At 48.6% G+C, this 27,056-nt stretch overlaps 1 protein-coding gene across 6 annotated transcripts in view; it reads right to left on the minus strand.

Moving 5' to 3' along the window:
- NUMA1 (nuclear mitotic apparatus protein 1) overlaps positions 1–27,056 on the minus strand; it is a 61,514-nt gene that overhangs the window by 25,350 nt on the left and 9,108 nt on the right. For 5 of the 6 annotated variants that reach the window (XM_073333423.1, XM_073333412.1, XM_073333434.1 and 2 more), the window contains 8 exons: positions 11,095–11,167; positions 9,262–9,347; positions 5,069–5,148; positions 4,107–4,189; positions 3,525–3,605; positions 2,795–2,879; positions 1,514–1,643; positions 203–360 (listed from right to left, as the gene is read on the minus strand). In XM_073333423.1, coding sequence (XP_073189524.1) covers positions 203–360; positions 1,514–1,643; positions 2,795–2,879; positions 3,525–3,605; positions 4,107–4,189; positions 5,069–5,148; positions 9,262–9,347; positions 11,095–11,136 — 745 coding nt within the window. In that variant the 5' untranslated portion in view covers positions 11,137–11,167. Of the gene's footprint in view, positions 1–202; positions 361–1,513; positions 1,644–2,794; positions 2,880–3,524; positions 3,606–4,106; positions 4,190–5,068; positions 5,149–9,261; positions 9,348–11,094; positions 11,168–18,767; positions 18,932–27,056 lie in introns of those variants that run through there. The other variant, XM_073333393.1, reaches the window with a different exon arrangement.

A 27,056-nucleotide genomic window follows, 5' to 3' on the forward strand; every position in this document is an offset into this window, starting at 1 on the left:
ACTGGGTAGCCCTCTAGGGCTCCCTTCCAACACTGGAGAGCAGAGATGCCCAAGACTTGCAAGCCTTCAGCCTCCAAACAAGACAGATCCATGGCATCAAGACCGTGGGCTGGGCAGTACTTGCAGCAGGAAGAGGGTGCTCCAATATACACTGCCAGCCAGATCCCCCCCGATTCCCCAGATTACGCCGATAGCTACGGACCCTTCTCTGTGATGAGTTTGCGGTTCTCGGTCAGTTCCAGCTCCAGCTCATCCCGGTTTTCCCTCTCGTCTGCCAGCTGCTTCTTCAGCCGCCTCAGCTGGAACTGTGGGGTCTGCATGATGTCGCCCATGGGGGAGGCGGGTGAGCCAGGAAGGAAGCTGTAAAGAAAGCACCAGCCATACAACACATGATACCACAGGCCAGAGAAGGCGGAGCAGTCCCTCACGCTTACTCCTTAGCGCAGGGGTGGGCAAATTTTTTGGCTCGAGGGCCGCTTCGGCATTGCAAAACTGTACAGAGGGCCGGGTAGGGAAGGCTGTGCCTCGCCAAACAGCCTGCCCCGCCCCACTTCCCGCCCCCTGACTGCCCCCCTCAGAACCTCCAACCCCCCCTCCCAGGACCCCCACCCCCTATCCAACCCCCCCGCCCCCTGACCCCATCCACACCCCCGCTCCCTGATAGCCCCCCCGGGACTCCCACACCCATCCTCCGTCCCCTGTTCCCTGCCCCTGACTGCCCCTTATCTAACACCCCCCGCCCCTTGCCATGCTGCTCAGAGCAGCAGGACTGGCAGCCCCGCTGCCCAGCCGGAGCCAGCCATGCCGCATGCGCTGTGCGGCGGGCCAGAGCACACTGGCGGTGCAGTGAGGTGAGGCTGTGGGGAGGGGGGACAGCAGGGGAGGGGCCAGGGGCTAGCCTCCCTAGCCGGGTGCTCATGGGCCTGGCCGGATGCAGCCTGCGGGCCGTAGTTTGCCCACCTCTGCCTTATCAGAATCTCAGACCTGTGATGGTAACGATGGCTCTCACAGTGACCACTTAGTACTGTACACCAGTGTGAAAAGGAGGACCTGTACTTCAGTCCCACTCACTGAACGGGGCTCAGGCCTGGGGTGTGTGCAGGAATACCTTCCAGTCCAGGACAAGTCCCTTCCATATCCCTTTATACTGCAGTCAGAGTCACCAGGGTGAGAGAGATTTTAGCTTAGTTCTCGCTGGGCTGCCTCTGATCTTCGCTGCTCTCCCAGCCTTTCACAAGATGCTGCAGACTGGCATTTGCCATGGGGGCAGGCTGATCAGACTCTCAGAACTTGCTGCTTCAGGGGGATGTGCTTTGTTCACTGGCTATCAGCGACAGGACACCGGGCTAAACGGACCAGTGGTTTGAGCTGATCTGGCAATGACTGTTCCGAGGCCCACCTCTCAGGAAGGAGTTCTTAATCTGCTGAGCACCCTGCCCTAGTGCCCCAGGACGCCGTTAAAGCTGGGCTACCCCCGTGAAAGCCAGTCTCCCCAGGAAGGCGGAGAACATACTTGTTCATGCTGGATGAGGAGGCGATCTTCTGCAGCTCCAGGAAGCGCACCTCTCGCTTGTGCTGGCGGGAGAACACGGGGGACTGCTCCTCGGAGCTCGTGCTGGAGATGCTGGAGGATGAAAGCGGCACTGGGGGAGCAAACGTGAGACCCTGAGTTGCTGGCTGTAGTGCCAGAGGGGATGGCTTTGAAGCATAAAGCCTCAGGTTTGAAATATCTACGTTTCTAGGAACCACAGGTCAGCCCAAACCTTCATCTTTCCAAACAGGTTACTGTGGGGTTTCCAGATAAGGCCTTAAACCCCTCCTCCCCATGTGGTCTTGTCGCTCTACATGGGAATCCAAGAGGAAGGGGTTTGCCCTGCCTGCTTTGGTGGCTGAGGCAAAACGTCCCCTTCCCCCACTACTGTGCTGTGGGCATCCCGCCTAGCTACCTCCCCAGAGGTGGCTGCCTTTTAGACGCACTGTATGTTGTGCTGTTTGTGAAACGGTTGGCATCCACCAGAACGTGAGGTGGTCGTGCAGACTAGTCTAGTCTTTTCAGAGCCGGCAAGAGACCCAGCGCTTTGCTGGGTCAGTGATTTCTATATTGCCTGTTATTGTGGCAGCCAGGAGCTCTGGTTTTGGAAATACAGACAGCGCCACTTCTCTGAAGATTTGGTAGCTGTGGCCTGCACTGCTGCAGCACAAGGAGACGCGCTCTCCCTGAGAGGAAAGGCCCCGTAAAAGCATTATGCATCAGTGCAAGACCCCGGGGAAGGAGAGGTCACTAAAACAGAGCGCAGACAGGGAGTCATGACTATGCACGGCAGATCCTGCCATCTCAGGGCTCCGTCTTGCGTCACGGGCTTGCATCAGAACCATTTGGGGAAGTCTGCACTGCAGCTACTTCACTCTTGAACTGCAGCAGCTCGTCACTTTCAGCACGTCAGGTTTTATCCTGCTAGAAAACATTTCCCGTACTGACTAGAAGCAACAGTATTAACATAGGGGGTTACATTCGGGGAGGAAGGTGCCAAAGGCTTGGGGCATTCAGGAATGGTTCTTGCTGCTATCATCAACAAGGCCAATCACTTTCTATTAACCTTCAGACTTAGTGAGGCTCTGGAGATATGCCAGCATGGTGTTGACATTACGTCCAATGACTACTGCCCCCTACCCAGGGCTTGGCTGCTTATTAAGGTTTCGTGCCAGCAATGCATGCTATTTTGTGTTACGTGACTCCATCCAAGCCAGCCTGAATGATTCATTGCTGTTAACCCTTCGTACACAAAGCACTCACCTTTCTTCTGCAGGAAGAGCTCCAGGTTCTCATTCAGGCTCTCTTCGTTGTCAAGCACAAACTTGAGGACGGTCGCCAGCTCAGCCTGAGACACAGACCCATCAGTGTTAGCAGATATGCTGGGGCTGCAGCCCCTGTCCTCAAAAGGAGCAGCTGTTGCTTAGCGACTGTGAAAGTACTGGGAAGGCAGTTCAGTAGGATGCCAGCTCCCCATACCCCAATCTGTTGTGCTGGGAAGGGGAAGTATTGGGGAGCTAACACTGTGACCCAGAAGTTAAAGCCTGGTCAGATCTGAGGGGGTCTTTCTCCGTGCATTGAAACACAAAGTCCATCTCCAAGTCTATCCACCAACAGCAGGGGTTTGTGGATCCACTGGAAGGGGAGAAGGAGAAAGATTCCTCCCTTGAGTCCATCCATCTGAACACCTCAGTGAGGCAGGTCATTATTAGCCCCATTTTCCAGATGATGGAACCAAGGTGAAGTGACTCACCCAAGGTCACACTGCAACTCAATGGCAGAGATAGGAATAGAACCCCAAGCCTTAGCCACAAGGCCATCCTTCTCAGCTTACATGGCAAGCCCAGATGGGAGGATGCTTCCCCCCTTTCACGCCCATTGCTTGGGCAGTGGCTGGGGGGAGAACCCAACCGGGAACCAGATAGTAGCAGAGGAAGGGGGACATCACGCAAAAGCCTACAGCGGGGGTCTGAATGCAGCTGGCGAGGGCTACCTGGATTTTGTACTCAAACTCGTTCCAGTCCCTGGGGCTTTTGGTGCTCATGGAGGCGTGGTACAGGAGCAGCATGGTCACCTGCAAACAGACACTGCAGCGTCACAAAGGGGAAACAAGCCTCACAAATCACACGTTCAAATGCAGAGTCATTCCACTATCCCAGGAGTGCTGCCTTTACTAGGCTGCTGGGAGAGATGTGTCTGGAGACGCCAGAGATACTCACCCCTTTGCTCAGGGGCACCTGGCAGGATCCCCTGACCAGAGTTCTCAATCCCGCTAAGATTCATACCCCAAGCGCTCTTGAACACGGGGCAGGTTGAGATGCCCTTCATAGAGTGGCTCTGGGAGGGGAAGGAAATGCTAAGCTGTTCCTCTCCAACCAGGAACTCCCCAGTGCACTGGGACCTCCACCTTGCGCTCTGTGCCCCTTGGAGTGCATACATTCTTCAGGGGGCTACTGGGTCCCCGTTAGGACTTAGTTTAGATAGGATGGCTGTGACGCCGAAGGTCCCGTAAGACTTGCCATCCCCGGATAGGCCTGTCTTTACTGAGTGCCGGTGCAGGTGAAAAGACAGGTACCTTAGCCAGCTCCAGCTCCTCTCCCTCCAAGAGTTTTGGTATGGACACGGGGCTTTCCATGGTTGACTTGTGCTTGCAGTGCTCTGCAACGAGAATCCAGAGAGTTCTAGGCACACATCCTTGCACTGGCCCCTGGGGGATGGACTAGACCGGACCTCGGGTCTCCTCCCGCATCTTCCGTTTCCAACGCCACTGTGGGCCAGCCTTCCACCCCAACCCCTGCTCACCCACCATTAGAGCGAGGGGCAGTGTAAACAAGACACCATGGAGCTGAAACCCCGGGAAAAGGGAATCTCTGCCTTCGCTCCATAGGCAGTGTGAAACATGGCAGCAGGCTCACTGACAGAGCCAGGCCTCCTATCTAGAGCAACGGTAACCCGGCCATCCCCTGCCAAAAATCCCTCTGCTTCATCCTTTAGTGTGCTTCCTGCAACCCACTCCTCCAATTAAAGTCCCCCGCACCACCTTTGGGATCCCTCTGTTCCCTTTAGTCTTCTACCACCAGCTCCCCGCAAACCATCAACTCTGAGCTCAGTCCCCACTTTCCCTGCGGAGATTCAGCTCAGCAGCTAGCCGGCACAGGGTTTCCAGCTGGGTTTGGCTGAGGCACAAGGAGGTCACTGACGTGTCCCAAAGGGCCAGCCAATCAGTGGGCCAGTTGGCATTAGAAACCAAACACTGGCACCTCGTGTTTGGCACTGGCCATTGGAGCACACCATCAACCTGGCCTCTGGGAGCCTGCCCAGCAGGATGCCTCTAGGGTGTGCATTCGCAGGTGCCCACAAGAAGTGCTGCTGCTTGGTGCCATGGATTCAGGGTAGCACTGCTTACATCCAAAGGGCCCAGGCCACACTGATGACCCTGACCTATCCTACCTCTAAGAACCTGGAATTAGGCCACAAGCACAGGGGTAGAATGTGCAGGGGAGGTGGTGAGCTCAGACACAGCTGCGAGATTCTTACTCTGTAGAAAGCTCTGGATGAACTCGATCCTCTCCGGCAAGGGCTGCTGCAGAACAGACTGTCCCTCTTCAGAGCCATGGCTGAAAGAGTGCACACGGGTTACTTTAATACTCAGGGCTCAAGGGAGGCAGATGCTGCTTATACGGGGTGTGTTGCTTTATTACAGACAGGCTGGCTGCTATGCAATAGACCACAAGCCTAGCCTGTTTCCTGTGCCAGCTCAAGTAACAAGCCTAGCCAAGATTGGAGAGTTCCCGCAAGGATTGGGGCAGTGCACCCACATCATGCAGGTTACAGACCCTGACAATGGCTGGAGCCCTTTACCACCTACAACCTCCATGAAACACACATGCTTCTCAACCGCCACCCCAGATTCCAACTAGGTCCAACTGGTAAACACAGATCCGTCCCTCCCTGTTTGTGCAGGAACTTGACATTAACTGTAGTTTTGTTTACTTCCTTATTTGTGAACCAGCCAGACAGCACAGCTCCGGGAATTAATGTTACTGCTGCTGACGAGCCAGCAGAGGGAGCTCTCAAATATATATTTCTTCACTAAATTAATGAGGTAGTGGATTTACCCCTCAGCTCTTTCTAACCTGGTGGGAAGCAGCTTGCCGTTTAGCGCCATTTGGACGCAGCTCCACAATAGGATCTAGTTTTGGAAAGTGCCTCTTGCTCCCTGGAAAACTTTTCAAGTGTCCCTACTTGGGGCACACAGCTCTGCTAGAGCTAGTGGCTCAGAGCTTTTCACATGGGTCTGACCGTTCTGGTGCTTTAAAGGAGGTTTATGTTAAGAACCCAAACATGAACAGATTACGGGCAAAATTCTGACATGGAAATGCATCTGCATACACCAGTAGGAGTCAGCAGAGATGCACTCTTACACCAAGTCTGAGTTCAGTCTTAGACAGTTGCATTTTAAGTTGCACCAAATTTTAATGGGGAATTGGGAGTTAACTGCCAAGGCCCAGTTCAAGATGCCACGTTTCCCCTACAAGAGCATTAGCTCCTGCTCGAATTGCTCACATGCGTGCAACCCTTGCTAGTGTCGGGTTTGTCTGACACCCTCTGCCTTTGCAGGGGAAACCCGAGGTCCTTGAACTCAGGGGCTGGGCCGATAGGGAAGAAGAATGTTGGACGCTGATATTGTGTTTGAAATTTTGTAATTTGCATGTGGAGCGTCAGCACTTTGGGATTTTCAAATGAATCTCCTCATACTTCAGTGAGTTCACCTGCAGATTAGCAGGTCCCACAACACCTTCCCTTTATAATCCCCTACGGCCAGGCCCAGTCAGTACGTACAGCCCATGTTCCTTGCGCTGCTTTGTTAAGATGAGTTAGAAAGCAGATGAAGGAGATTAACCAGGGCTGACTAAATGTATCCCCTGCAGGACACAATCAAATCCCAGCTCCAGAGTGGGCTCTCCTTATGCAGTATGAGAGATAATTATAGATCACAGGCTTCCACAAAGACTCCTGAAGGAAGGATTTGAAATGCAGTGCAATGGTTGAATGTGAATGAGTCTCACGACACACTCTCCTACCAGGGACTCCTTTCTAGTTCAATAATGACATAGAACTCAATCCTGGAGCATGCTCAGTTCTACTATTCCAGCTTCCATTAGGTTTGACACGATCACTCCAACTCGCAGCCAATGAACATTGCTCCCAAAAGAGCTACCCGTACAAACCCACTCCCCAAAGTAACACCGCTTCCTCCCCCGCAGGCCTCTGCACCCCTCACTTATGGGAATGAATAGAGCCCTTTGCGATAGGGGGGATTTACCAATCCTGCACAGATACGCAGAAGCAAGCCTGACATTTCCAGGGGGCAGCAAGGCAGGCACTGGGAGGAGAACGGCCTCACCACTGCCAAGGCTTCCCCAAGTTACTCCCTTCCACGCAGCATTGACACAGGAGCTCCCAGCCTTGGAATGGTGCAGCTCAGACTAAGGAGTGTCTACGGGACGCGGCTCCTATTTACTGCACAGAGCTGCTCTGTGCTATTCCAGCCTCACCCATGTCCATTTCAGCAAGTAGAATGAGTTTAGCAGCTTTCACACACTTCGGAGGCCTTTCTCTGCAGCCACATTAGGACAGCAGCAGCCACCAGCTAAGAAGTAAAAGGCTGATCCTCACAGTCCATCACAACTGCATCAAAACAATGTAAATCTCGGGCTGTTAAGGCAGCGATCCTGTCCTAATACTACGCACCAACACCAGATAAAGAAACAGATCTTCAACTGTCTGGCAAGGAATCACTTATCGACAGTCGTGGTTGTGAAATGTGTACTTTGTTTTCCCTATACGGTCCCTATTTCTCTATTGTTTATCTGTCTGGTTCTTTGGTTGTTTGTCTGTTGCATAGCTAATTTTGCACGATTGGGTAAAGAATTGTTTCACAGGATTTTAGGATTGGTCAAAGAATTACATTGTAGTTCTTGAGTCCTGCTTAGCTATGCCTTAACCAATCATTTTAAACCTCAAGTTTCACTATATAAACTGGGGTCCAGAAGGAAGCTCTTTGGAACCTAACTCCAGGACACGGCCCAAGATCAGAGCTGCCAGACCCCAACACCCTGCTAACCATATCATATAGAAGTTGGAGGAGCCCTGGACAACCTGATCCTGACTGGCCACCAGGAAAAGTTGGTCTGCCTTGTTGGGAGTGGTGAGCACTGTACGCTTAGTGTGTGTATTCTATTTTGGTAACTGTTAATAAATAGAGGTTAAGAATATTACTGGGTAAAGCTCTTTCACTGGCAAAAGGCCCTGCAAACCTGTAGAAGATTAGGTCCTGAGCCCTAGGAACTGGGTAAAGGCGTGTGGCTTTTGCTCAGAGCCCTAGGAACTGGGAAAGGGTGGAGGTGCCAAAATTAACAGGCTTACGCCTTGAGCGCATGGAAGGGTAAAGGTGGAGTGCCCTTGTGGGAAAAACACTCCCATTAGCCCTTCAGAGTCAACAGCTACAGAGGAGCTACCAGAGTTCCAACTGCAGGACCAAATTCTATCCTTGGTTACACCTGTGTGGCCCTGATGAAGGCAACTACGCTGCACAGGTGTCACTTTAGGCAGGATTTGGCCGGCAGAACCTTAACTACGGATCACAGTGTCTGAGAAAGAAAGGAAGGAAAGAAAAGAATCCTGCTGGATTCCAGGGGAACCTGCAGGGCTGCCAGTTAGAAAAGCCACCTTTTACTCCGTTTGCTATGTTGGTGGAACTGTGTCGGTCACAGGATATTAGAGAGACAAGGTGGGGAGACCAACAGCTGTTGGCGAGAGAGAAAAGCTATTGAGCTTATACAGAGCTCTTCTTCAGGTCTGGGAAAGGCACTCAGAGCGTCACGGCTAAATACAAGGTGGAACAGATTGTTAAGCATAAAGAGTTAACACATGTTGCAAGAGACCATTCCAGGTGAAGTGAACAGTTAACTCCTCTGCAGTCTAGGACAAAGGGGGGGGGGGGGTTAGTGAATTACGAATTGTTGTAATGAGACATAAATCCAGTGCCTTTATTGAGTCCACGATGTTTAGTGTCTAGCAAAGTTCAGAATTTAAGCTCCCAGGCTCGTCTGCTGAAGGTGTTGTGCAGGTCTCTCTTGAGGGAGGGCGAAGAAGTCAGACATGGAGTGATCATTTTGTGAAGAGCGGACACCAAGAGGATTGATGCCGAAGTATTGGAAGCACAGTCAGCACTGAGGGCCCCCACCCCTCCCACCCCCGTGTCATTCTGCTTCCCAGGGCAGAGCTGCATCTTCACAGGGTTTGTTAGCATGGCGACAGACTCCATTTTAGAAGGGATTGGATTTGTAATAATCTAAGGAACCAAGGTGCAGGCGATTCAGACTCTCCTACTGTGGGGGAGGTGCTTCAATGCTGGGGCAGCTGGAATTGCAACCAGGAAAAACTACTGTGAATGAAAAGCAAACAGGCAGCAGAACGAGGGACTTGAGAGCACATTGCACAAAGGAACCAGGGTAACAGCCACACCTTTCCCATCAGACCTTCAGAGGACTCTTCCTAATGCTCCCCAGCTGATAAGCAGGCTCAGGACCCATTGCCCTTTCCCACGGCAGACAGGCTTAGTGCTCAGATATTATGGTGATGGGTGGCAGCCTAAAACCCTCTAATTCTTGGTTAGAGACCAGCATGGCAGTTTGAAGGGAAACTCCGTAGTTGCTTCAACTCACACTTTGTCGATGATCTTGAGGAAGACACAGCAGTCCTGGAGCTGTGACAGAGCACTCAGGGGACTGTCGACCTTCAGGCTGTTCACCTGGAGACAGGACAGGACAGTCAAAAACTAGGAACCCACTAGCAAGCACATATCACCCAGCTCTGCCAGTGACTGACTGGGTGACCTTGGCCTTGAAAGCTTAGATCCTATCGCAGGAGCTGGTCCAGTTCAAGCCCTGAATCTACCCCCCAACCACCATCGTGGACTGTATGCCCAGTACGACTCCTGCACCCTATGACAAGATAGTCACACAGCCAAAGACAAGACATTAGCATGGGCCTCATTCATAATGCATTTCCCCAGAGATGCTCAGAGGCAGCATAAAGTTCGCCAAGGACATTCTACCTCATTTACAACTAGACTGACCGGATAGGGTAGCGTCAATAAAAAAACTCCAGTGCAAGTCCCTTCTGGCCTCCAGCTGTGCTTTAGCCACTAGACTCATGGCCCCTGCACTGGTTTCAGGGCAAGTTTCCAAGGCGGGACTGACTGGGCACAGCGTTCCCCGTTACAGTTACTTCTCACTTAACGCTGTCCTGGTTAACGTTGTTTCGTTGCCAGGTTGCTGATCAGTGAGGGAACATGCTCGTTTAAAGTTGTGCAGTGCTCCCTTCTAACGTCGTTGTTTGGCAGCCGCCTGCTTTGTCCACTGCTTGCAGAAAGAGCACCCTGTTGGAGCGAGCTGGTGGGGGTTTAGAACCAGGGTGAGTCGGCAGCCCCCCCATCAGCTCTCCTAAGTTCCCTTGCAGCAGCTGCCCAGCAGGCCACCAATTGCCAGCAATTCAGCTGTCCCTCCCTGCACTGCCCTGTGCTGCTCCTGCCCTCTGCCTTGGAACTGCTCCCGGGATCCTCCTGCTTGCTGTGCAGGGAGAGGTGGGGGGGAGAAAGAAGGGTGCTAATGTCAGGATGTCCCCCTGCCCCCCGCTCCTTTGCCCCATCTCCACAAAGCGGTGGGGACGGACACAACAGGGCTCAGGACAGAGGGAGCTTGCTGGCAGCAGCTGCTGTCTCAACTTGCTTATCTACTTAAAAAGGTAGTGTACTCAGAGTGGGGTCAGCGTACTTAAAGGGGCAATGCGCATCTCTCTCTCACACACACACGGTGTGTTTATCTGTCTCTCTCTGCCATGCTGTCTCCCCTCCCTCCATTCCTGCTGCGTTGTAGAGTGTGAGGCTACATTAACAACATGTTAACCCTTGAGGGCTCAGCCGAGGGCTAGTTCGTCATTTAGCAGCAAGGCATTCCCTGGGAAATATCCCACCCTCTGACTCCACCACCTCTACCAAGCTTCACCATCATTGCTGTGTACAGTATTAAATTGTTTCTGGCAAAAAAAATTTCCTTGGAACCTAATCCCCTCTATTTACATTAATTCTTACGGGGAAATTGGATTCGCTTAACATCGTTTTGCTTAAAGTAGCATTTTTCAGGAACAGAATTACAATGTTAAGCGAGTAGTTACTGTACTCATCAACAGGAATTGTGAGCAAACATCCCCTCACCTACCGCCCGGTAAGATCTGTAGAACTCAGAGCCTTACACAGAGCAGGTCAGAAGGTTACAACACAAACCAGTGCCCACCCAACTGCATTCACTCTAATGGTTGATCCCTGCTCAGTGCTGCAGAAGAAGTTCCCCATTCCACGGCTCCCTACCCACATCCCCAGGGATAAGTGCATGGTCAAAGAAGCAGGAGCAATTAAGAAGGCCTTGCACCAACTGGAGAAGAGCCTATCCACTCATATGACATGACAGGCAGGCAAAAGTAAGGCATGGACACTTTACCCAGGCCAGGAGAGCACTGGCCCTCGTAGCATGAAGAGACATCTTTGTGACGCTGCCAGGTTACCCTCCAAACCTACAAGGGCCAAGAAAAAAAAAAGCAGTTAAAGCCTGAATGGAACATGCAGATTCATGTACACCCAGCACCGGACATTGATTCGGATAAGGGAGGAACTAATGAAAGGCAACTCTGCTTCTATGGCCCCTTTCCTCCGAGTATCTCCGCACAGTTTACAGAAGTGGTAAGACAGCATCCCAATTCACTGGCAGGAAGGCAGAGGTTAAGTGGTTCTGCTGTGATACAGCCCAATACACCCCAGGTCTCCTGGCTTCCAGACCCCTGCCAGATATTTATTTAGCACGTTTCAAGCTTCCTTAGGGGATTCACTCTATCCTGCTTACAAGTGCAGCCACCTCTGGGGTAGAACAGATGCATTTCTGCCACACACAACAATGTTACAACTGTTTAGGAGGAGTACCAAAGAATGCCACATCCACCTGAATGCACAGTGAAGTAGTAGTCTGAGGACCTAAGTCCCCGAGTTGAAACAGCTCAGATACCAATTAAAAAATGCCTTGGACCCATGTTGTCTGAGAGAGGCCTGAAGTTTACGTCTCAGCTGAAAGCCACTCAAAGTTCTACAGCGTGTTTATTTCACCTCCCCAAGCTGTTCTCTCTGTGGCGTAATCAATTTTATTACAGTAGTGTCTAGATACCGACCAATATCAGAGTCCCATTGTGCTTAGGGCTGGATAAAGACAGTAGTAGACAGTAGCTTCGGTCTAAATAGACAAGACACAACGTAGGGGAAGCAAAATCTGCAGAATAGCTGATTCTAAAGAAAACCACTGCCAGGCGGTCTGCTGAATCCCATCTTGGCTCCCAGGAGAGCCCATTAATCTTTGCTGGGCATGCTAAGTTATTCAGAGAGCGGGGGTTCTAGGTTAAATGTGTCTCACCACTGTTGACGTAGGGAGCAGGTGGTGAATGCCATGGTGATGGAAAGACCAGAGAGATTTACTCTAAGCTCTATCAGCCCTGTTGTAAGCACAAATTGGTGTTACAGTAGGCCTGGATTTAATTCTCCATATCCATTTACAGAATCAGGTTCCAAACTAGCCACCAGTTGAGATTTAGCAACCATTTCCAGGATCTCCTCCTTCCCCACAACATTTGCTGCCACCTCCTTTAGCTCTTGGAGGGCTTGTGGGGTAGCACCAGAGTTCCAAACAAGAAACTAGCCTACTCGGGGCTGTGGGATCTTCTGCTAAGATACGAGCACTAGGGCGAGGGCAGGAATTATAACAGTCCAAAGGCCCACAAGCAGGGCTGCCCGGGATCCCCCCAGGCACTTCCCGTTGTATGGCCCAAGACTAGTGGAGAAGCGTCATTATCACGTCCTGGACAAGTAGAGACACTGGAGTATTTCAGAACCCAAAGGCGCGTGCTGTCCCCACTCAGAACGCTGACTTGCCATTGTAGCTCAGCTTCCTGTAGGCTCAGTAAGGCAGAGACCAAGTATTTTTTTGGACTAGCCCTGTTCCCCAGCACCACCCTTGGCCCCTTAGTCACTGCAGTGCCTTCTATTTCAAGTCCTAAGCTTTGTCTGACCTCCCATTTCACTGCCAGTCTAAGGAGCAGGTCCGTTGACAGCAGAACAGGACTGAACAGAGTACGGGGGTCAAGGATTCCCAATGTCTAACCCAGCTCTGAGACCAGCTCTTCCTCTGGCCTTGAAAACACTCTGCCTTCATCTCCCCATCTGGGCAGTGGGGCTAGAGCCTGCCGGATTTCCAGGGGGATCACAAGGAATAGCTGATGTTTGTGAAGTGTGATGGAAAGTCATTCTGCCAGTGCGTGCTAACTGGTGCAGGATGTCCTCATTCAGACCCCAAAGACAGCTACAGCAAGACTGTGTTCTAGATCGCCTTTCAGCCAAGGGGCTTGGTCGTTAGAGAGCTACGTCTCAGGCTGGTTCCTCCCCACCCACCCAGAAAGTTTAAAGCCAAGGCTCCACCATCAGGAGAAGGGAAGGGAGTCAGTTCCCCATCAGATCCGTCCCTTGAGTCAATGGCATAAGGACCTAAAACAACCTGTTCTGTAGCAGACTGCCAGGTTTCTTTCACTGCTAGAGGCAGCTGCTGTCTCCCATCCTTCACCTTGAAGGGAACCTCTTAGCTCCACACCCAGTTGCTGAGACAGAGCCCACTGCGGGAAACTATGGGGCAGGGAAGGGGGGCTTCTAACAGCATCCAGCATAGATGCACGACACTGGTCAGCAGCAGCTACTTCTGGCTCTTCCTACCCACCCCTCCCCCACTAAACTGCTGGTTGTCTGTTTCTCTTCACCTCCCCACCCAGGTCTGCTAGATCACAGCAGAGGGCGGATTTCTCTTCACTCCACCAGGTTCTCAGCATAGGAGCTGGCAACCTGGCAGCAGCAGCTGATTCTGCTTGGGTGATGGCCCTCATGTCATTGCTAAGCACCAACGCCGCTCTGTCTGGAAGAGAGCAGGATCCCAGGAAAACCCAGGGGAGATCTAAAAATTAACTGCTAAGCTGAAACAAAGCAAAGTGTGGCTCAACTCTGAGGCCTCTGAATGTTAGCCAAGCTTCAGGAGAGGCGGGAGCAATTTGACACTTCACAGCAGCCTGCTAAGGTAGGCAAAGGGCATGTTGGGATTATTTCCCCCTTCGCTGAAAGGCAACCACCAACGGGGCAAAACACAGCAGTTGTTTAACAGCACAGGGCAAAACGCCACACAATCCAGAGGTCAGGAAATGCAGCAGAACACTTTAGTCAATTGGAACTGCAGAGGGAATGTAGGTTGGCAGAATGTAATTAACCAAACCAGACTAACTAGGACACTCTCACAGAAAGTCATGGGACTTGTAGTGACCGCAAGTGGTCAGGACCTCACTTTCAAATCTCATCTGAAAAGAGAGATTCCCTCCTCCCCAAGGTTGCACAGAAACATCGGAGGAACAACCACCGAGGAAGGAATGGATTGTAGAGTTGTAGTGAGCATGATCACAGGTTTCAGTGTCCTCGGCAAAATCTCTCCCTGGTGAAACTCCATGGACTCCAAGGCCTTGTCTACACTAGCATTCTCACTCTGTCATGGGTGGTGTCAAACTGGAAGGAAGTATCAGCAATAACCTCTTGCTGTTCACAGAGCTAGGTACATTCCTGCCAGTGATGATCCTGGCCAATGGTCCTTCCTCAGCTAGGAGAGCAAGGTTAATGAATTACTTTGAAATCAGCACTGTTGGCAAACTCTAGCTTTAGCAAGTGCTGGCCAGAGATCAAGAGCTCCCATGACCCAGGCTCCTCCCCTTTCCTCTGAAATCCCAGGAAAGCCACACCCAAGAGACATGCCCATGGAAATGCACCCGGCGGAGGGTGCTTTGCTGTGGCATGAGCTGAAAGCTAAGTCCTGCACGTATCTGACTTTCTTTAGCCACGTCAAAGCCTCCCACCCCTAAAAAGCTTCCAAAGCAGCACTTTATAACACACCCTTTAAGGTTCTTCAGGTTCTCTTCCTTGCCTGGGTTTCTTTGGAAGAATCAGACTCCTTTGGGGAGAGAAAAAAAAACCCTCATAAAATTCATCAGATTCCCCCTTTTTGCCAGAGACCTGAAAAGAGGTGTTCTGGAGAGAGCTGGGGAGGCTTGTTCTCTGGAGAGATGAAAGGGCTCCTGTACTAGGCCCGTCTCACATTTCAAACACCATGATAAGAAACTCCTCCCCTTGCTCTGCTCCATGGTCTCCTGTTAACTCTTTCAGGGGAATCACAGTAGCACCAATACTGTCCTGGGAGGGAGGGGAGATACCCTATCCCTACAAAAAGAAAAGGAGTACTTATGGCACCTTAGAGACTAACCAATTTATTTGAGCATGAGCTTTCAGCTTTTCAGCTCATGCTCAAATAAATTGGTTAGTCTCTAAGGTGTCACAAGTACTCCTTTTCTTTTTGCGAATACAGACTAACAGGCTGTTACTCTGAAACCTATCCCTACAGCCATTGCAGCAGAGACACTGCACTCATGGCAGAGACCATGAAGTGAGCACTAAGAGCCAGTCACTTGTAGAGCTGCCAGATCCATTTCCTTCTGATGGCTGGAGCTAACACAAACCACCTGCTAGAGCGGATGAAATCGAACTCCCAGACTTTGGATTCCAAGTAGCAGAGCTCTCTCTAGCCAAGGGAAGCTGCAGTAAGCACCAGCAGAGGAGACCCCCTGTCCCCAGTGCCACAGCCTATTCCTAGCACGTTGGATTAGACTGCCTCTTTACCCCAGTCTCAAGTGGTTACACGGCAGCTCATCTGCAGCGCGGCGACCTTTGCTTCCTGTGGGGTTGCCACCCTGGTACAGCACAGCAGAGAATGAATGCAGATAAAACAGGCGTAATACTAGGCACTACAGTAGAGAGCTGAAGGAGACCGGATGGCTAAGGAGGTCACCGCTCAGATTTGGGGAGGGGGAAGAAGTGGTTATAACCAGTGCTCTGAGGAAGTTCAGACAAAGTTCAGACACCTACTAGCCAGAGGACTAAACCTTCTAGCCAAAAGTAGGTAAGGAAGAAGGGGCTAGAGGGGCAGCCCACTTCCAAATCCAGCTGCCAGGAAAGGGCAGGGTGCTGTGCTTTTTACCTGCATGCTGTCCCTACTGGCTGCTTAGGGACACTCATAACAGCCTCTGGCTAATAGGGTCCACAGGCCCCTCCTTGCTGTTGGAAAAGCAAAGCTGGATCTCTGCTCTACACTCCAGAGCTCTGTGGCTTCTTTATGGGGTGCAAGCCAGGTCTTCACTAATTCTCTCCTTCAGACTTGTTTTGTCACCTTCCTCACCAGGATAACTCCACTTCCCAAGTTAGCTGCAGCGCCTCAGAACTCTCCCAAGCAGGAGCACAAAGTGACCTGATTCTTGTCCATGGCATTGTCGCCAACAGGTTCTAAACACCAGCAGTGAAACTGACCAGTCTGGTTCATTTAAATTCAGCTGCCGTTTGCCAGAGCCTGGGGCAGCAGCGGTGATAACGGAGCGGTCTATCTACAGGCTCTGAAAGAGAGTACGGCATCAGTTCACACCCCCTTTCCCTTGGGAAAGCTTTCCTTGCAGCCACAAGGACTTGGAACTAATGCTTTAAAAGATAAACGCTAATTGATGCTGCAGACGGTCATGGGTTAGACCCTCAGTCACCAGGGAAGATTTCCTTCTTGCTGATGGTTGAATGACTGCTTGGAGTTTTCAGGGTCTGCTTAGACCATGCCATTTTGCACTACCATCATCCAGTGAAGAGAGCAGAGAACGTCTGTGCAAACCATGGCTTTTTGCTGGAAACACACCACCTATCACCACCTAACTTCCAGCACACAAGGAATGCTAACAGGATACAGAACCTATTGCCTCCAGGTTACAGATTCACTCCTTCCAACCTAGCTCAAGTTGGCAGATCCAAATGTTTACCTTCTGATAGCTGCTGTGACTTGCATGAAGGGAGATGCTTTTTGATTCTCTTTGCGCTCAAGTGGCAGAGATTCAAGCACGGAAGGTCCAGTTGGTGCTCCCAACTTCACAGGGGTCATGGTTTATCTAGAGAGTATGCAAGAGTCCAGATACTCTGGTGATGAGCATTTTTAGTGCACCTGAGTTCAACAGTCTTGGTCTAATTCCTAGCAGGCAGCTTTTCACATCACAGAAACTACCATCACAATTGGCACTGTTTGTTAGCAATTTCAACAGATTGCCAGAAGATTGAATACCCCAGGGAAACTATTGCTAGAGGTAGCTTCTCCGAATCAGGACTGAGGTGCAGTGGGAGCAGGGTAGAGACTTGCCAGTGAAAGCTGCTGGAGACTGCAAGAAATTCAGGGTTTTTTTTAAAAAAGCTGCTATATTTCTAACTTGAATGTGTTAAGTTGTGCCCCTCAGTAAACTGCTCTATTTCCCACCTACAGCTCCTGTTGACTTCAATGGGATGCTCAGCACCTGTGAAAGTCTGGCCCCTCTTATCTGGGTACTTAACTTTTGGAACACAAGATTGAATATTTTAGCTTAAGTAACTGATCTTTGCAACACCTCTGAGGCTCTAGCCCCATTATCCAGATGAAAAAAGCGTGAAGCTCAGTGAGAAACATCCTATTATTACTTAGTCCTTCCTCCTCCTGTCCACTTATTCATCTCATCTTGCCTTTTAGACTATAAACTCTTTAGGACATGAACTCGTTTATGGCGTAGCATGCCTAGCATAATAGGGCCTGAACCTGGGTGAGCCCTTCAATGCAAATAATAAAATAGGAAGTTAAGTGAACTGCCCAAGAACAAAGGAAGTCAGTGTCCAAGATGGGATTATAACTCCAGCATTCTTCGCTCTCAGCCTGGTGCTCAGACCACTTTTGTCACAGCTAGCCTGTGGTCCTGCTGATGCCTGACAAAAGGTTCTTCGCCTGGCAGAGTGGCTCACGCCTTATGGAGAGCAGGGACCATATATCCCCTTGGAGGAGGAGACATGTCAGCCATCGATCTTCCATGCTTTAGGCAGACATACTTGCTGCCGTCTTCCCCTACGCTCCCTCACTTCAGGGATGGGGAAGAAAGGTCAGCAGCTCAAAGTATCAAAGGGGGAAGAAAAATTTAATTTCTGCTGCAAGGCCGCATTCACCATGGTGGAATCTGTGTTAGCGATACCTGAATAGAAGCTTTCAAAAGCAATGTAACAAAAGCCTTCGTCTTGCTACCTGTGCTTTACAACTGCAGGTACCACGGGCAGGCACCCAAAGCCCCACACCACTGCGGAAGCAGCATGGTCACCTGGACTGAACACAAGGGGAGTAAAATCCAGCCTTGACAGAACAGGCTGCACTGAAGGTTCAATACATGTCAGTTTAGGGGACTTACAGCAGGAATGGACAGAGACATGACCGTTTGTTTTTATCATAAGGGACTGTGCTCCGCTGCTTGACCCGAGTGGCTAACCCAGCTAAAATACCACGTTAGGCAAGGATGTTCCTTTCGACTTAGCAATTCTGAAAACAATCCACTCCCACTCCTCTAGTCCCCACGCACAGCTGCTTGCTTATATTCTCCCTCTTCCCTCCCCCGCCCCCCCGATTCCCTATTCCTCAGAGCTCCGGCCTGGATTTAGAGGAAAGAGGAGGAACAGTGGGCGTGATCCTTTTGCAGAAAGCACGCAGCAATTTGTCTGAATTTGAGCGCTTGCCATTTGGGTCATTCACCAACACCAGCGTCTTTCACATACATCTCTCCCACTCCCCCCGCGCCCCCCATCAGGTTTGCCTCTATTCCCAGCTCCCACTGGCCTGATGAAAGGGGCAACCCCCCCACTGCTGAGCACAGTCAGTACAAAGACACTTATTTTGAAAAAAACCCACCCTCTCCACAGGAAGCCAAAACTCCCGGATGTTGGCAAATCAAACTTAGCCTGTCGCTTCAGAGTTTATTCGCACCCGCACCTTTCAGGGCAAGCAGGAGATCTTGATCCTGCTGATTTTAAAGAATCCCGATAATCCAGCCCGATTTTGGAGCTAGGAGATGGTGATTTATTATTATTTTTTTTTTTTTAAAAAAAACCACCCCCCTCCATGCCGCCCCCCTCCATCCATGCTTAAACAAACAAGGAAGATAGAGAAAGTCTTCGCTGAGGCCTTACCAGACTTCTAAAGCCACAACCTGTGTAAGGTTTTTAATCCGCCATTAGCATTTAAAACCTTGGAAGAGACCAAAAAAAGGAGAGTAACCACACACAAAAGAAAAGTTGTTGGTTTTCTTCTCAGGCTGGCAGGAGATGGTTCCCCCGTTTCCTGGCCCACAGCCACAGAGACGTCACAGCAAGGAGTCTGCTTTCTTTAAAGGCACAGGGCACAAAAAGACGCAGGGCAGGAGCAGCCTCAGTAGGTGGCAAGCTGCCACCAAATTCAGAAATGGAGAGTCATGCTAAATGGACACATTGTAGGAAACCGATCCGCCCCATTAAACCTTTTCCTACATATAGATGCTTGATGCAAGCGGTTTATACCTTGGCATTCCACCAGAGAAGGAATGATCAGACTTGGCATTTATGCAGCGCCACACAGACATTAAAGGGAAATCCTTAGGCAGCCTTGTTCGTTTCATAGCTTCATGTGAAGCTAGACAAATTCAGACGGGAAGTAAGGAGTTAATTACGCTCACAGTTAAAAATTTATCATTGGAACAATTTACCAAGGGAATTATTTGGGGGACTTTGCTATAAAGCCCTGTTCTACACAGGAGGGCAGACTAGATCATCACAATGGTCCCTTCTGGCCCTCGAACCCATGGACAGTAATTTTCAATTTAGCCATTTAAGAGCAATTCCACTCCCACCCCTCCCCTCTTCAGCTCCAAAAGGTCTTGGAACTCGAGTGGGGCTAGCGATGGGGCGCTATTCAAAATAGGCAGCCAGCTCAGAGACGATTACTCTGGCTCTGTGCCACTGTAACACAACTACGATCACAAAAGGGGGCTGGGGACCCAAGCACCAAATTAAAATCATTTTCAGTTGTTGTTTGAGAGCCTGGATACTCTGCAATTCAGACTTTAAGCCAGAGATCCAGCTAACCTGGCTTTTCAGATGGTTTGGCCGGGGAAAAGCCTTAAGCGCACACAGGTTTTATGCAGTTGTGGACTGGCACAATTCCACCAGAAATCTGTTGAGCTGGAACTGTGCTTAAGTGAGTTTTAGAGCTCCATGTTTAATTCTCCACGACACAGGGACTCAGAAAGGACCTAGCTGATACCAGATTTAAAAAAAACAAAACAGGATGAACATCCCAGTTATTGCTGCTTTAAGAAGTTAATGTGAAGAAAAAAAAAAATCTGTAAATTCATGAAGGGTGAAAAGTGCCCTTCAACCTGGGCAGGTCAGTGTTTAACCCTTTCCCTGCTGCTGACTGAAGTACGCAGACATATTTGAACTGATCCTCCCTGTTGGGGTTGGGTACACCCCAGCCTTCCCTTGGAAATATGGCTGCTGAAACCTACGCACAGTCCTGCAGTGGCCAGAGGGTTTCCAGCTGCCAGCCCACTCTGGCAAAGACTGGGGAATCTGAGGGGAAGGGTTAGAGTTTTTCCCCCTACTGCTATTCAAAGGGCCATCCCAAATGCATACCAACAGGATATGCAACAGAAGCCAACCCAGCAGAGCTGTCAGCCCCAGGACGTGCCCCGTCAGTAAAGCAGGAGGAGATGCCCAAAGCTATACCACAGCTGCTGCTAAGTTCACAATGGCCACCGCATTAGCCTGCACAGTTGCTGCACATCCAGAAGCTAGATTACAGCCTTGCATGCACATTGGAGGATACAATAAGCCTCGTAGACCTTGTCAATCTATACAGTTTCCTTTCTAAATTCAGCCGAGTATAGCTAGACTTGCCTCTGAGCTTAACAGCTGCTGATACACTTTAGGGGGACAGAAGGGCCAACATGGCTGGTTGAATAGACACAAAGCTGTCCATAGAAGTTTGTGTTTTCGGGTGGACCTGCAGTCAGAGCACAGGACTAGGTACATGAGACCTTGCTTCTGGTTCCTGGTTCTGCAGATGACTCACTGTATGACAGTGGGAAAGTCAGACAATAGGACAGTGGGAAAGTCACAGCCTTGGCCCTCAGTTTCTCCCAGCTCGAGAAGCGAGGACACTTGTACCTATTTTGCAGATGGTTTGAGGTTTACTTCATCAGCATCTGTAAAGTATTCAAGACGGTCAGAAAGCAGCATGTACAAGCTACAGAGTGTTCTTACTATCTATGGGCAAGGACAATGCTTTACAGTCCTCTGAGGATCTCAAAGTGCTTTACAGACATCACCTAATTAAGCCTTACAGATACAACTGAAGCAAGAATCTTCCCATTTTTCAGATGGGGAAATGAAGGCACAGTTTAGTTACTTGCCCATGGTCACACCGGTAGAGCCATTATTATTTCTATTAGCCCCTAAGAACCATAGACATAGGCCAGAACCCCACTGGACTAGGCATTGTACAAACACAAAAAAAAGACGGTTTCTGCCCTAGAGCCCGGAATAGAACTCAGACGTCCAAATCCTGCTCCCGTTACAACAATGCCTCTGCTACATAGAGAGCTTTCCATTTCCACCCTCTGTTTCTAGTCCCATTCACCCTTGAGAAGTAAAAGAATCAAATGTCTGAAAGCATTTTGCCTACTCTTAGTACAAGTAACACCCAAGATCACTATAATTAGGCTTGGAAGTATTTGATTTTTATTGATAAATGCTGGTAAACGTCCATTTCACCATACACACAACTGACTAAAAAGTATCTGTATATTTCTGTTATAGATAAGTAAGAGAAATGCTGCTTGATAACTTCTTAGTGTCAAAATCCAGTGATTTAGGGTTCTGAGTTAGGCTTGTTACAAACAGATTAACGAACAAACAGGTACCATTTTGCTTTGATTTAAGGATATTTACTTTGTATATTTTGACATGTGATATTGACAATGTGTGTTTTAGCAGTTTATAAATCTTTAACTTTTTGAATCTCAACATCTATAGCCATTAAATAATTGCCTGGACCCCCACCCCCTAATTTCCCACAACTGTGAAAATATAAATAAAAAATGCTTTAAAAAAAATCAACATTATCTATCAAAATTACAAAACTATTGAATTCTGCTAAGCCTAACTAGAATTGAAAGACTGGAGACAGTCTTTTTCCCATTTATTTTGTGCAAATTATAGCACTAGATTTGAAGTTGACATTGTCCCCTTAACTAACTTGAGTTTTCACAACAGTTGGGCCTTGTCTAGACTGAAACTTTAGAGGTGTGACCTTCGAACACATTCTGGCACTTCTGAAAAATCTGACGAAGATTGGGCAGTGTATACTTTAACACATGCTAACTTTGGCTTCAGCTTGACCATCTTAGTGTGTGATAGAAGCAGTGTGCCTGTCTTCACTTGACTTTTCAAGTGGATTAGTTAGATCAGAGTCACTTCAGATGGGGGAAATTACTAAACATTTCACTGGGGCAATGAGAATAAATCACTGCTGTAAGCCCCATCTTACTCCAGTGCAGCACATCTGCATTGTGGCTTTACATCAGTGTAGCTGACCCAGTGCAAAAAAGATACCCAGTACAGACATGGCCTTTCAGAGTGTCGTCACTGTGATGGGTAACAAATGTAGCAAGTTTTAAATGACAGTTTACCAATGTCTAGGTATTTTAGTGACACCCCACACACCATAGTATGCAAGTACCTCAAGCTTTGCTGAATTTATCCTCCACACCCTACTTTGCAGTGGAACTAAGGAACAGAGATATAAAGTGACTTGGAAAAGGTCACACAGGTAGTCAGTGGCTAAGCCTGGACTTGAACCCATGTCTCTTGTCCAATGCTTTTATTCATAGGCCATCATATTCAGCACCCATGTTCCAAGGGACTCGGACTCTGTTAAGTAAACACTTACACATGTGTATAAGTCCAATGTCCTGATCCTCAAAGTCAGGAGACTCTAGAATTAACCATAGAATCATAGAACAGGAAGGGATGTCGAGAGGTTATCTAGTCCAGTCCCCTGCACTCACGGCAGGACTAAGTATTATCTAGACCATCCCTGACAGGTGTTTGCCTAACTTGCTCTTAAAAACCTCTATGACTCCCAGATCCCTATCTGCAGTGCTTCTTCCTAGGCAGTCATTTCCCATTCTGCATGTGTGCAACTGATTGTTCCTTCCTAAGGGGAGTACTTTGCATTTGTCCTTATTGAATTTCATCCTATTTACTTCAGACCATTTCTCCAGTTTGTCCAGATCGTTTTGAATTTTAATCCTATCCTCCAAAGCACTTGCAACCCCTCCCAGCTTGCTATTACCTGCAAACTTTATTAGCATACTCTCTATGCAATTATCTAAATCATCGATGAAGATATTGAACAGAATGGGACCCAGAACTGATCCCTGCGGGACCCACTCATTATGCCCTTCCAGCTTGACTGAACCATTGATAATTTCTCTCTAGGAACGGTTTTCCAATCAGTTATGCTCCCACCTCACAGTAGCTCCATTTAGGTTGTATTTCCTTAGTTTGTTTATGAGAAGATCATGAGAGACAGTATCAAAAGCCTTACTAAAGTCAAGATATACCACATCTACCACTTCCCCCCATCTACAAGGCTTGTTACCCTGTCAAAGAAAGCTATCAGGTTGGTTTGACACAATTTGTTCTTGACTGACTCTTGCTGATACGCTGACTGTTACTTATCACCCCCCATCCTCTTTAAAAGGTCAGATCACATCTGATACAAAATTTAGGCTCTACAGGAATAAGGTTTTACACAGATCAAGACTATAGTTTCCATGATTGCTCCTTTTAATTCCAACGGTAAGTTTAACCAACAATTTAGTTTTCCCCTAAAGTGTTTACAACATATTGAGGCACTGAGGCAGCATATAAGAATCTGAAAATGAAGGGGAACAGAATAAAAGCAAATTGATTAGTTGATTTTTTTTTTTTTTTTTTGGTCCAAGCTGAGAGCAATGCAAAAAGCAAACTTACACAATATTGAAGAGTAAATCAGATTTCTGTCATGGAAAGATCAGTGGGGTTTTTTTTTGTTTTTTTTTTAGTGGTAGATGAGGTTGGGTTTTTTTGTTTTGTTTTTTTTCAACCTCTGAATTTGTTTTTCATTTGACAATGTCTCTTTAAATCTGTTTCCTAAATCTGATTGGGAGATTTTCTTACGCCTCACCAAAAGCGAGCGTTACTAAAAATAGCCACCGCAGCAGCTCCGCTCTCACAAGCCTCCCACAACAGGCTAAGATGCAAAATAGAGTAAGGATACAAGAATGCCAGTCTTAGCATGTCTGTAGCACTTCACAATTTAAAAATGCCAGGCATTAAAATCGGCTTGGAACAGAATTTAAAACAGGCAAAAAATTTTAGAAGTCATGAAATCCCAGGTCAGCCCCTTTATTAATACTATTTATAATGCACAGCACCTGACCCTATCCTGGCCCAAGGAGCAAATCTCTAAGTATCCATCTCTCATCTGCTTACAGAAGAATGAGGCTTCCACATTTTAGCACCATGTCACAATCAGCCCACTGGGCTGACCACTTTTGGACTGTTCGTTTGACCTCCTTTGTAGGGGCAGATCTGCATCTGATGGGGACAAACAAGGTGTTTTCTACTAGAATCTGACAGTTTCACTCGCTGAGGTTCTAGAGATCCCAGGAGCACGTTCTGGCTTGCAAGCCAGAACCATGGTGGCACTGATAGCAAAAATCAAGTGGGGCCATTATTGTTCAAGTCTGTCACCCTTCTCTGTGGGAAGACCGGGGGACAGCTGTTGGCTTTTCAAAACAAAGTCTACTTCTCAACGCTAGCAGTCTCTGCAAACACCAACCTGTCTTCAACATTCTCTGTTTGCAAAGGCTGAGGCATGGCAACTTTGGCTATCTCTGGGGTCAAGGAACTCTTGAGTGTGTTCCACAAGGCTCAGTTTTGTCTCTCATCCCTCACCCCAAAAGCATGTGAGGCCACTGAGAACACAGCAAGCAGTAATCGGGCCAGTCTCCCTCAGACTCATGGATCAGACCACCTATGCTTTCATCAGCAACCGTGGTATTAGTCACCAAATTTCAGCCCTGCCAGGAAAAATTCAATCCAGACAAGATGAGACATGATAGTAGTGGGTCTAAGGAGGAGAAACTGAAGGGCATGTCTCATCTTTTGAGGGGTTCATAATCTAAAGCACGAGGCCAGTCCCACTGTTCTCCACCACAGATAGAGATATCGCACAGAGGTGTCAGGAGGATTAAATACTTAACGTCTGTAGAACTGACAAGGCCGACAAGCACTGAGTATTACATCTCCCGTCAAAAATCTCTTAGAGAAGAGAACTTCCAATCATCCCAAAGGCCTGTTAAATCAACATTTAGGCTTTGAAGTGCAAGCACTGGTCAACTCTCCAAAGCAGATCATAGTACTTCACCAGAAACGCACAGCTGGATTTTCCTCATTATCCTCCTCAAAATTCTCCTTTTCCGCAATGCCGACAAAACCCTTGACAACGGTCAGGCTGCTGGTGTGCTGAGACTACAGCCGATCCTGCTGACCAATATCATCCCCCTTCTGTCTGTATCCACCTGCCTTGTATCCATCTGTTGCCTCTTGTCTTATCCTGAGATTGGAAGCTCTTTGGGCAAGGACTGTCTTTTTGTTATGTGCTTGTACGGCACCTAGAACAATGGGGTCCTGGTCCGTAACTAGGACTCTGAGGTGCGATAGTAACACAAATAATAAATGTTTGCCCGTTATCTCCGAGGTCCTGTCAACACTGATTCCTACGGTAAAACACACAGCACGGTAATCCCTCCAAATGGTTTGGTCTTGCACAGTGCACAGGACTGAACCATTATTTAACCTTGTTCTGAACTGGATATTTATATGGCTCTAGTTATGGTTCAGGAACAGAGTTAGATCCCACCTACCTTACAATCATGTCATAACTAGGTCATTTTTCTCAACGGAGTAGCAATTATTTCGTAGATGGCCTCTGTCTACATTTGGACATAAATGGGGTTAGCAAAACCTTAAGAGCTGACACAGGCAGACGGTATAAGTGCCCTGTCCCCAGATTTGGAATATGGTTTGGGATAATGGTTTAATAGCTAGCCTCTGTGCATGCTGACTTGGAGAACAGTGATATCACCTTGCTAGCAAGAGCAGTGCTTAACTGCTTCTGCTGCTTTTCTCTACAAAATCCCCTAAAGCCCCTGTGACATATTGCAACCTAATGCAGCATCTTGGAGGGACTATTGTATTACATTTATGAATGACTTATGTAGGATTGTGTTACCACAGTTCTTCCAAGAACCAACAGTGGGGGGTGATTAAGGCGAGTCACAGAGACTAAACCACTCTTGTGAGGTGTGACACAGAAGCCAAATGATGTCAACTGGCAAAAGGTTCGCTGTTCTCTACAAGCAATTCCTGTCTCACGCCTGACAAATTCACTAACCCTAATACACTGCTTGCATGGTATTTTTCCACAAAGGTCATTTGTGAGGTCTCTACTGAAAGCTTATAACTTATCAATATCCATAATCATTATGATGTGTATGTGTGTATGGGTAATATGTAGGGAATAATGTAACTATATTGAAAATTATGCCCTTCTAATCTTGGAGTAGAAGTTAGTCACCAGGGAATCATGTGTCTTGGTGATGACCCATTCAAGGGGAGGGAGTTGCCACCCCTACCTGGCTAGGTGATTCTGTAATACATTGTTCAATTGCCTACCATTGCCTCATCCCAGAACAGTCAACGGAAAACCATCAAATACAACCACAATCAAAACCACTTGATGGTAAAAAGGAACATTATAACTTATCTACGCTTGAAATGCTACAGGAGCACCACTACAGCTGTACCCCTGTTGGGGCTTCAGTGTAGACACTACATAGACAAAAGGGAGGGGTTTTCCAGTCAGCTTTAGGTAACCCAACTCCCAGAGAGGCAGTAGGTAGGTCAATAGAAGAAGTCTTCCATCAACTTAGTGCTGTCTATGCTATGAGTTAGGTTGGCTTAACTATACTGCTCAGGGGGGTTTTCTGAATCCCTTGGAGATGTAGTTAAGCCAATTTAATTTTTTGGCACAGATCAGGCCTCCGTATATGGCAAGCAAAGGAAGACCCTCTGCTTCCATGCCCCCCTCGGTACGTTTTTTCATGAAAAAGAGTGGACGCTGGTTCACCCCCAGGCCAGCCAGTTCTGCAACAGACTGAACTTTGTGCGGGTGGGGGAGGAGGAAAGGAACCTACTTAGACAGGAAAGGGAAATATTAATAAGCGTAGGCCCTAGTTCACATCTCATTGTTTTGTATTGTAAACCGTTTGTTTCCATCACTCGTTTCTAGTGGAATTTCTCTTAAATAAACCTTCTTTTGTTTCATTACAA

The sequence above is a fragment of the Lepidochelys kempii genome, chromosome 1 (genome assembly GCF_965140265.1).
Source record: "Lepidochelys kempii isolate rLepKem1 chromosome 1, rLepKem1.hap2, whole genome shotgun sequence".
Classification (NCBI taxonomy): Eukaryota; Metazoa; Chordata; order Testudines; family Cheloniidae; genus Lepidochelys; species Lepidochelys kempii.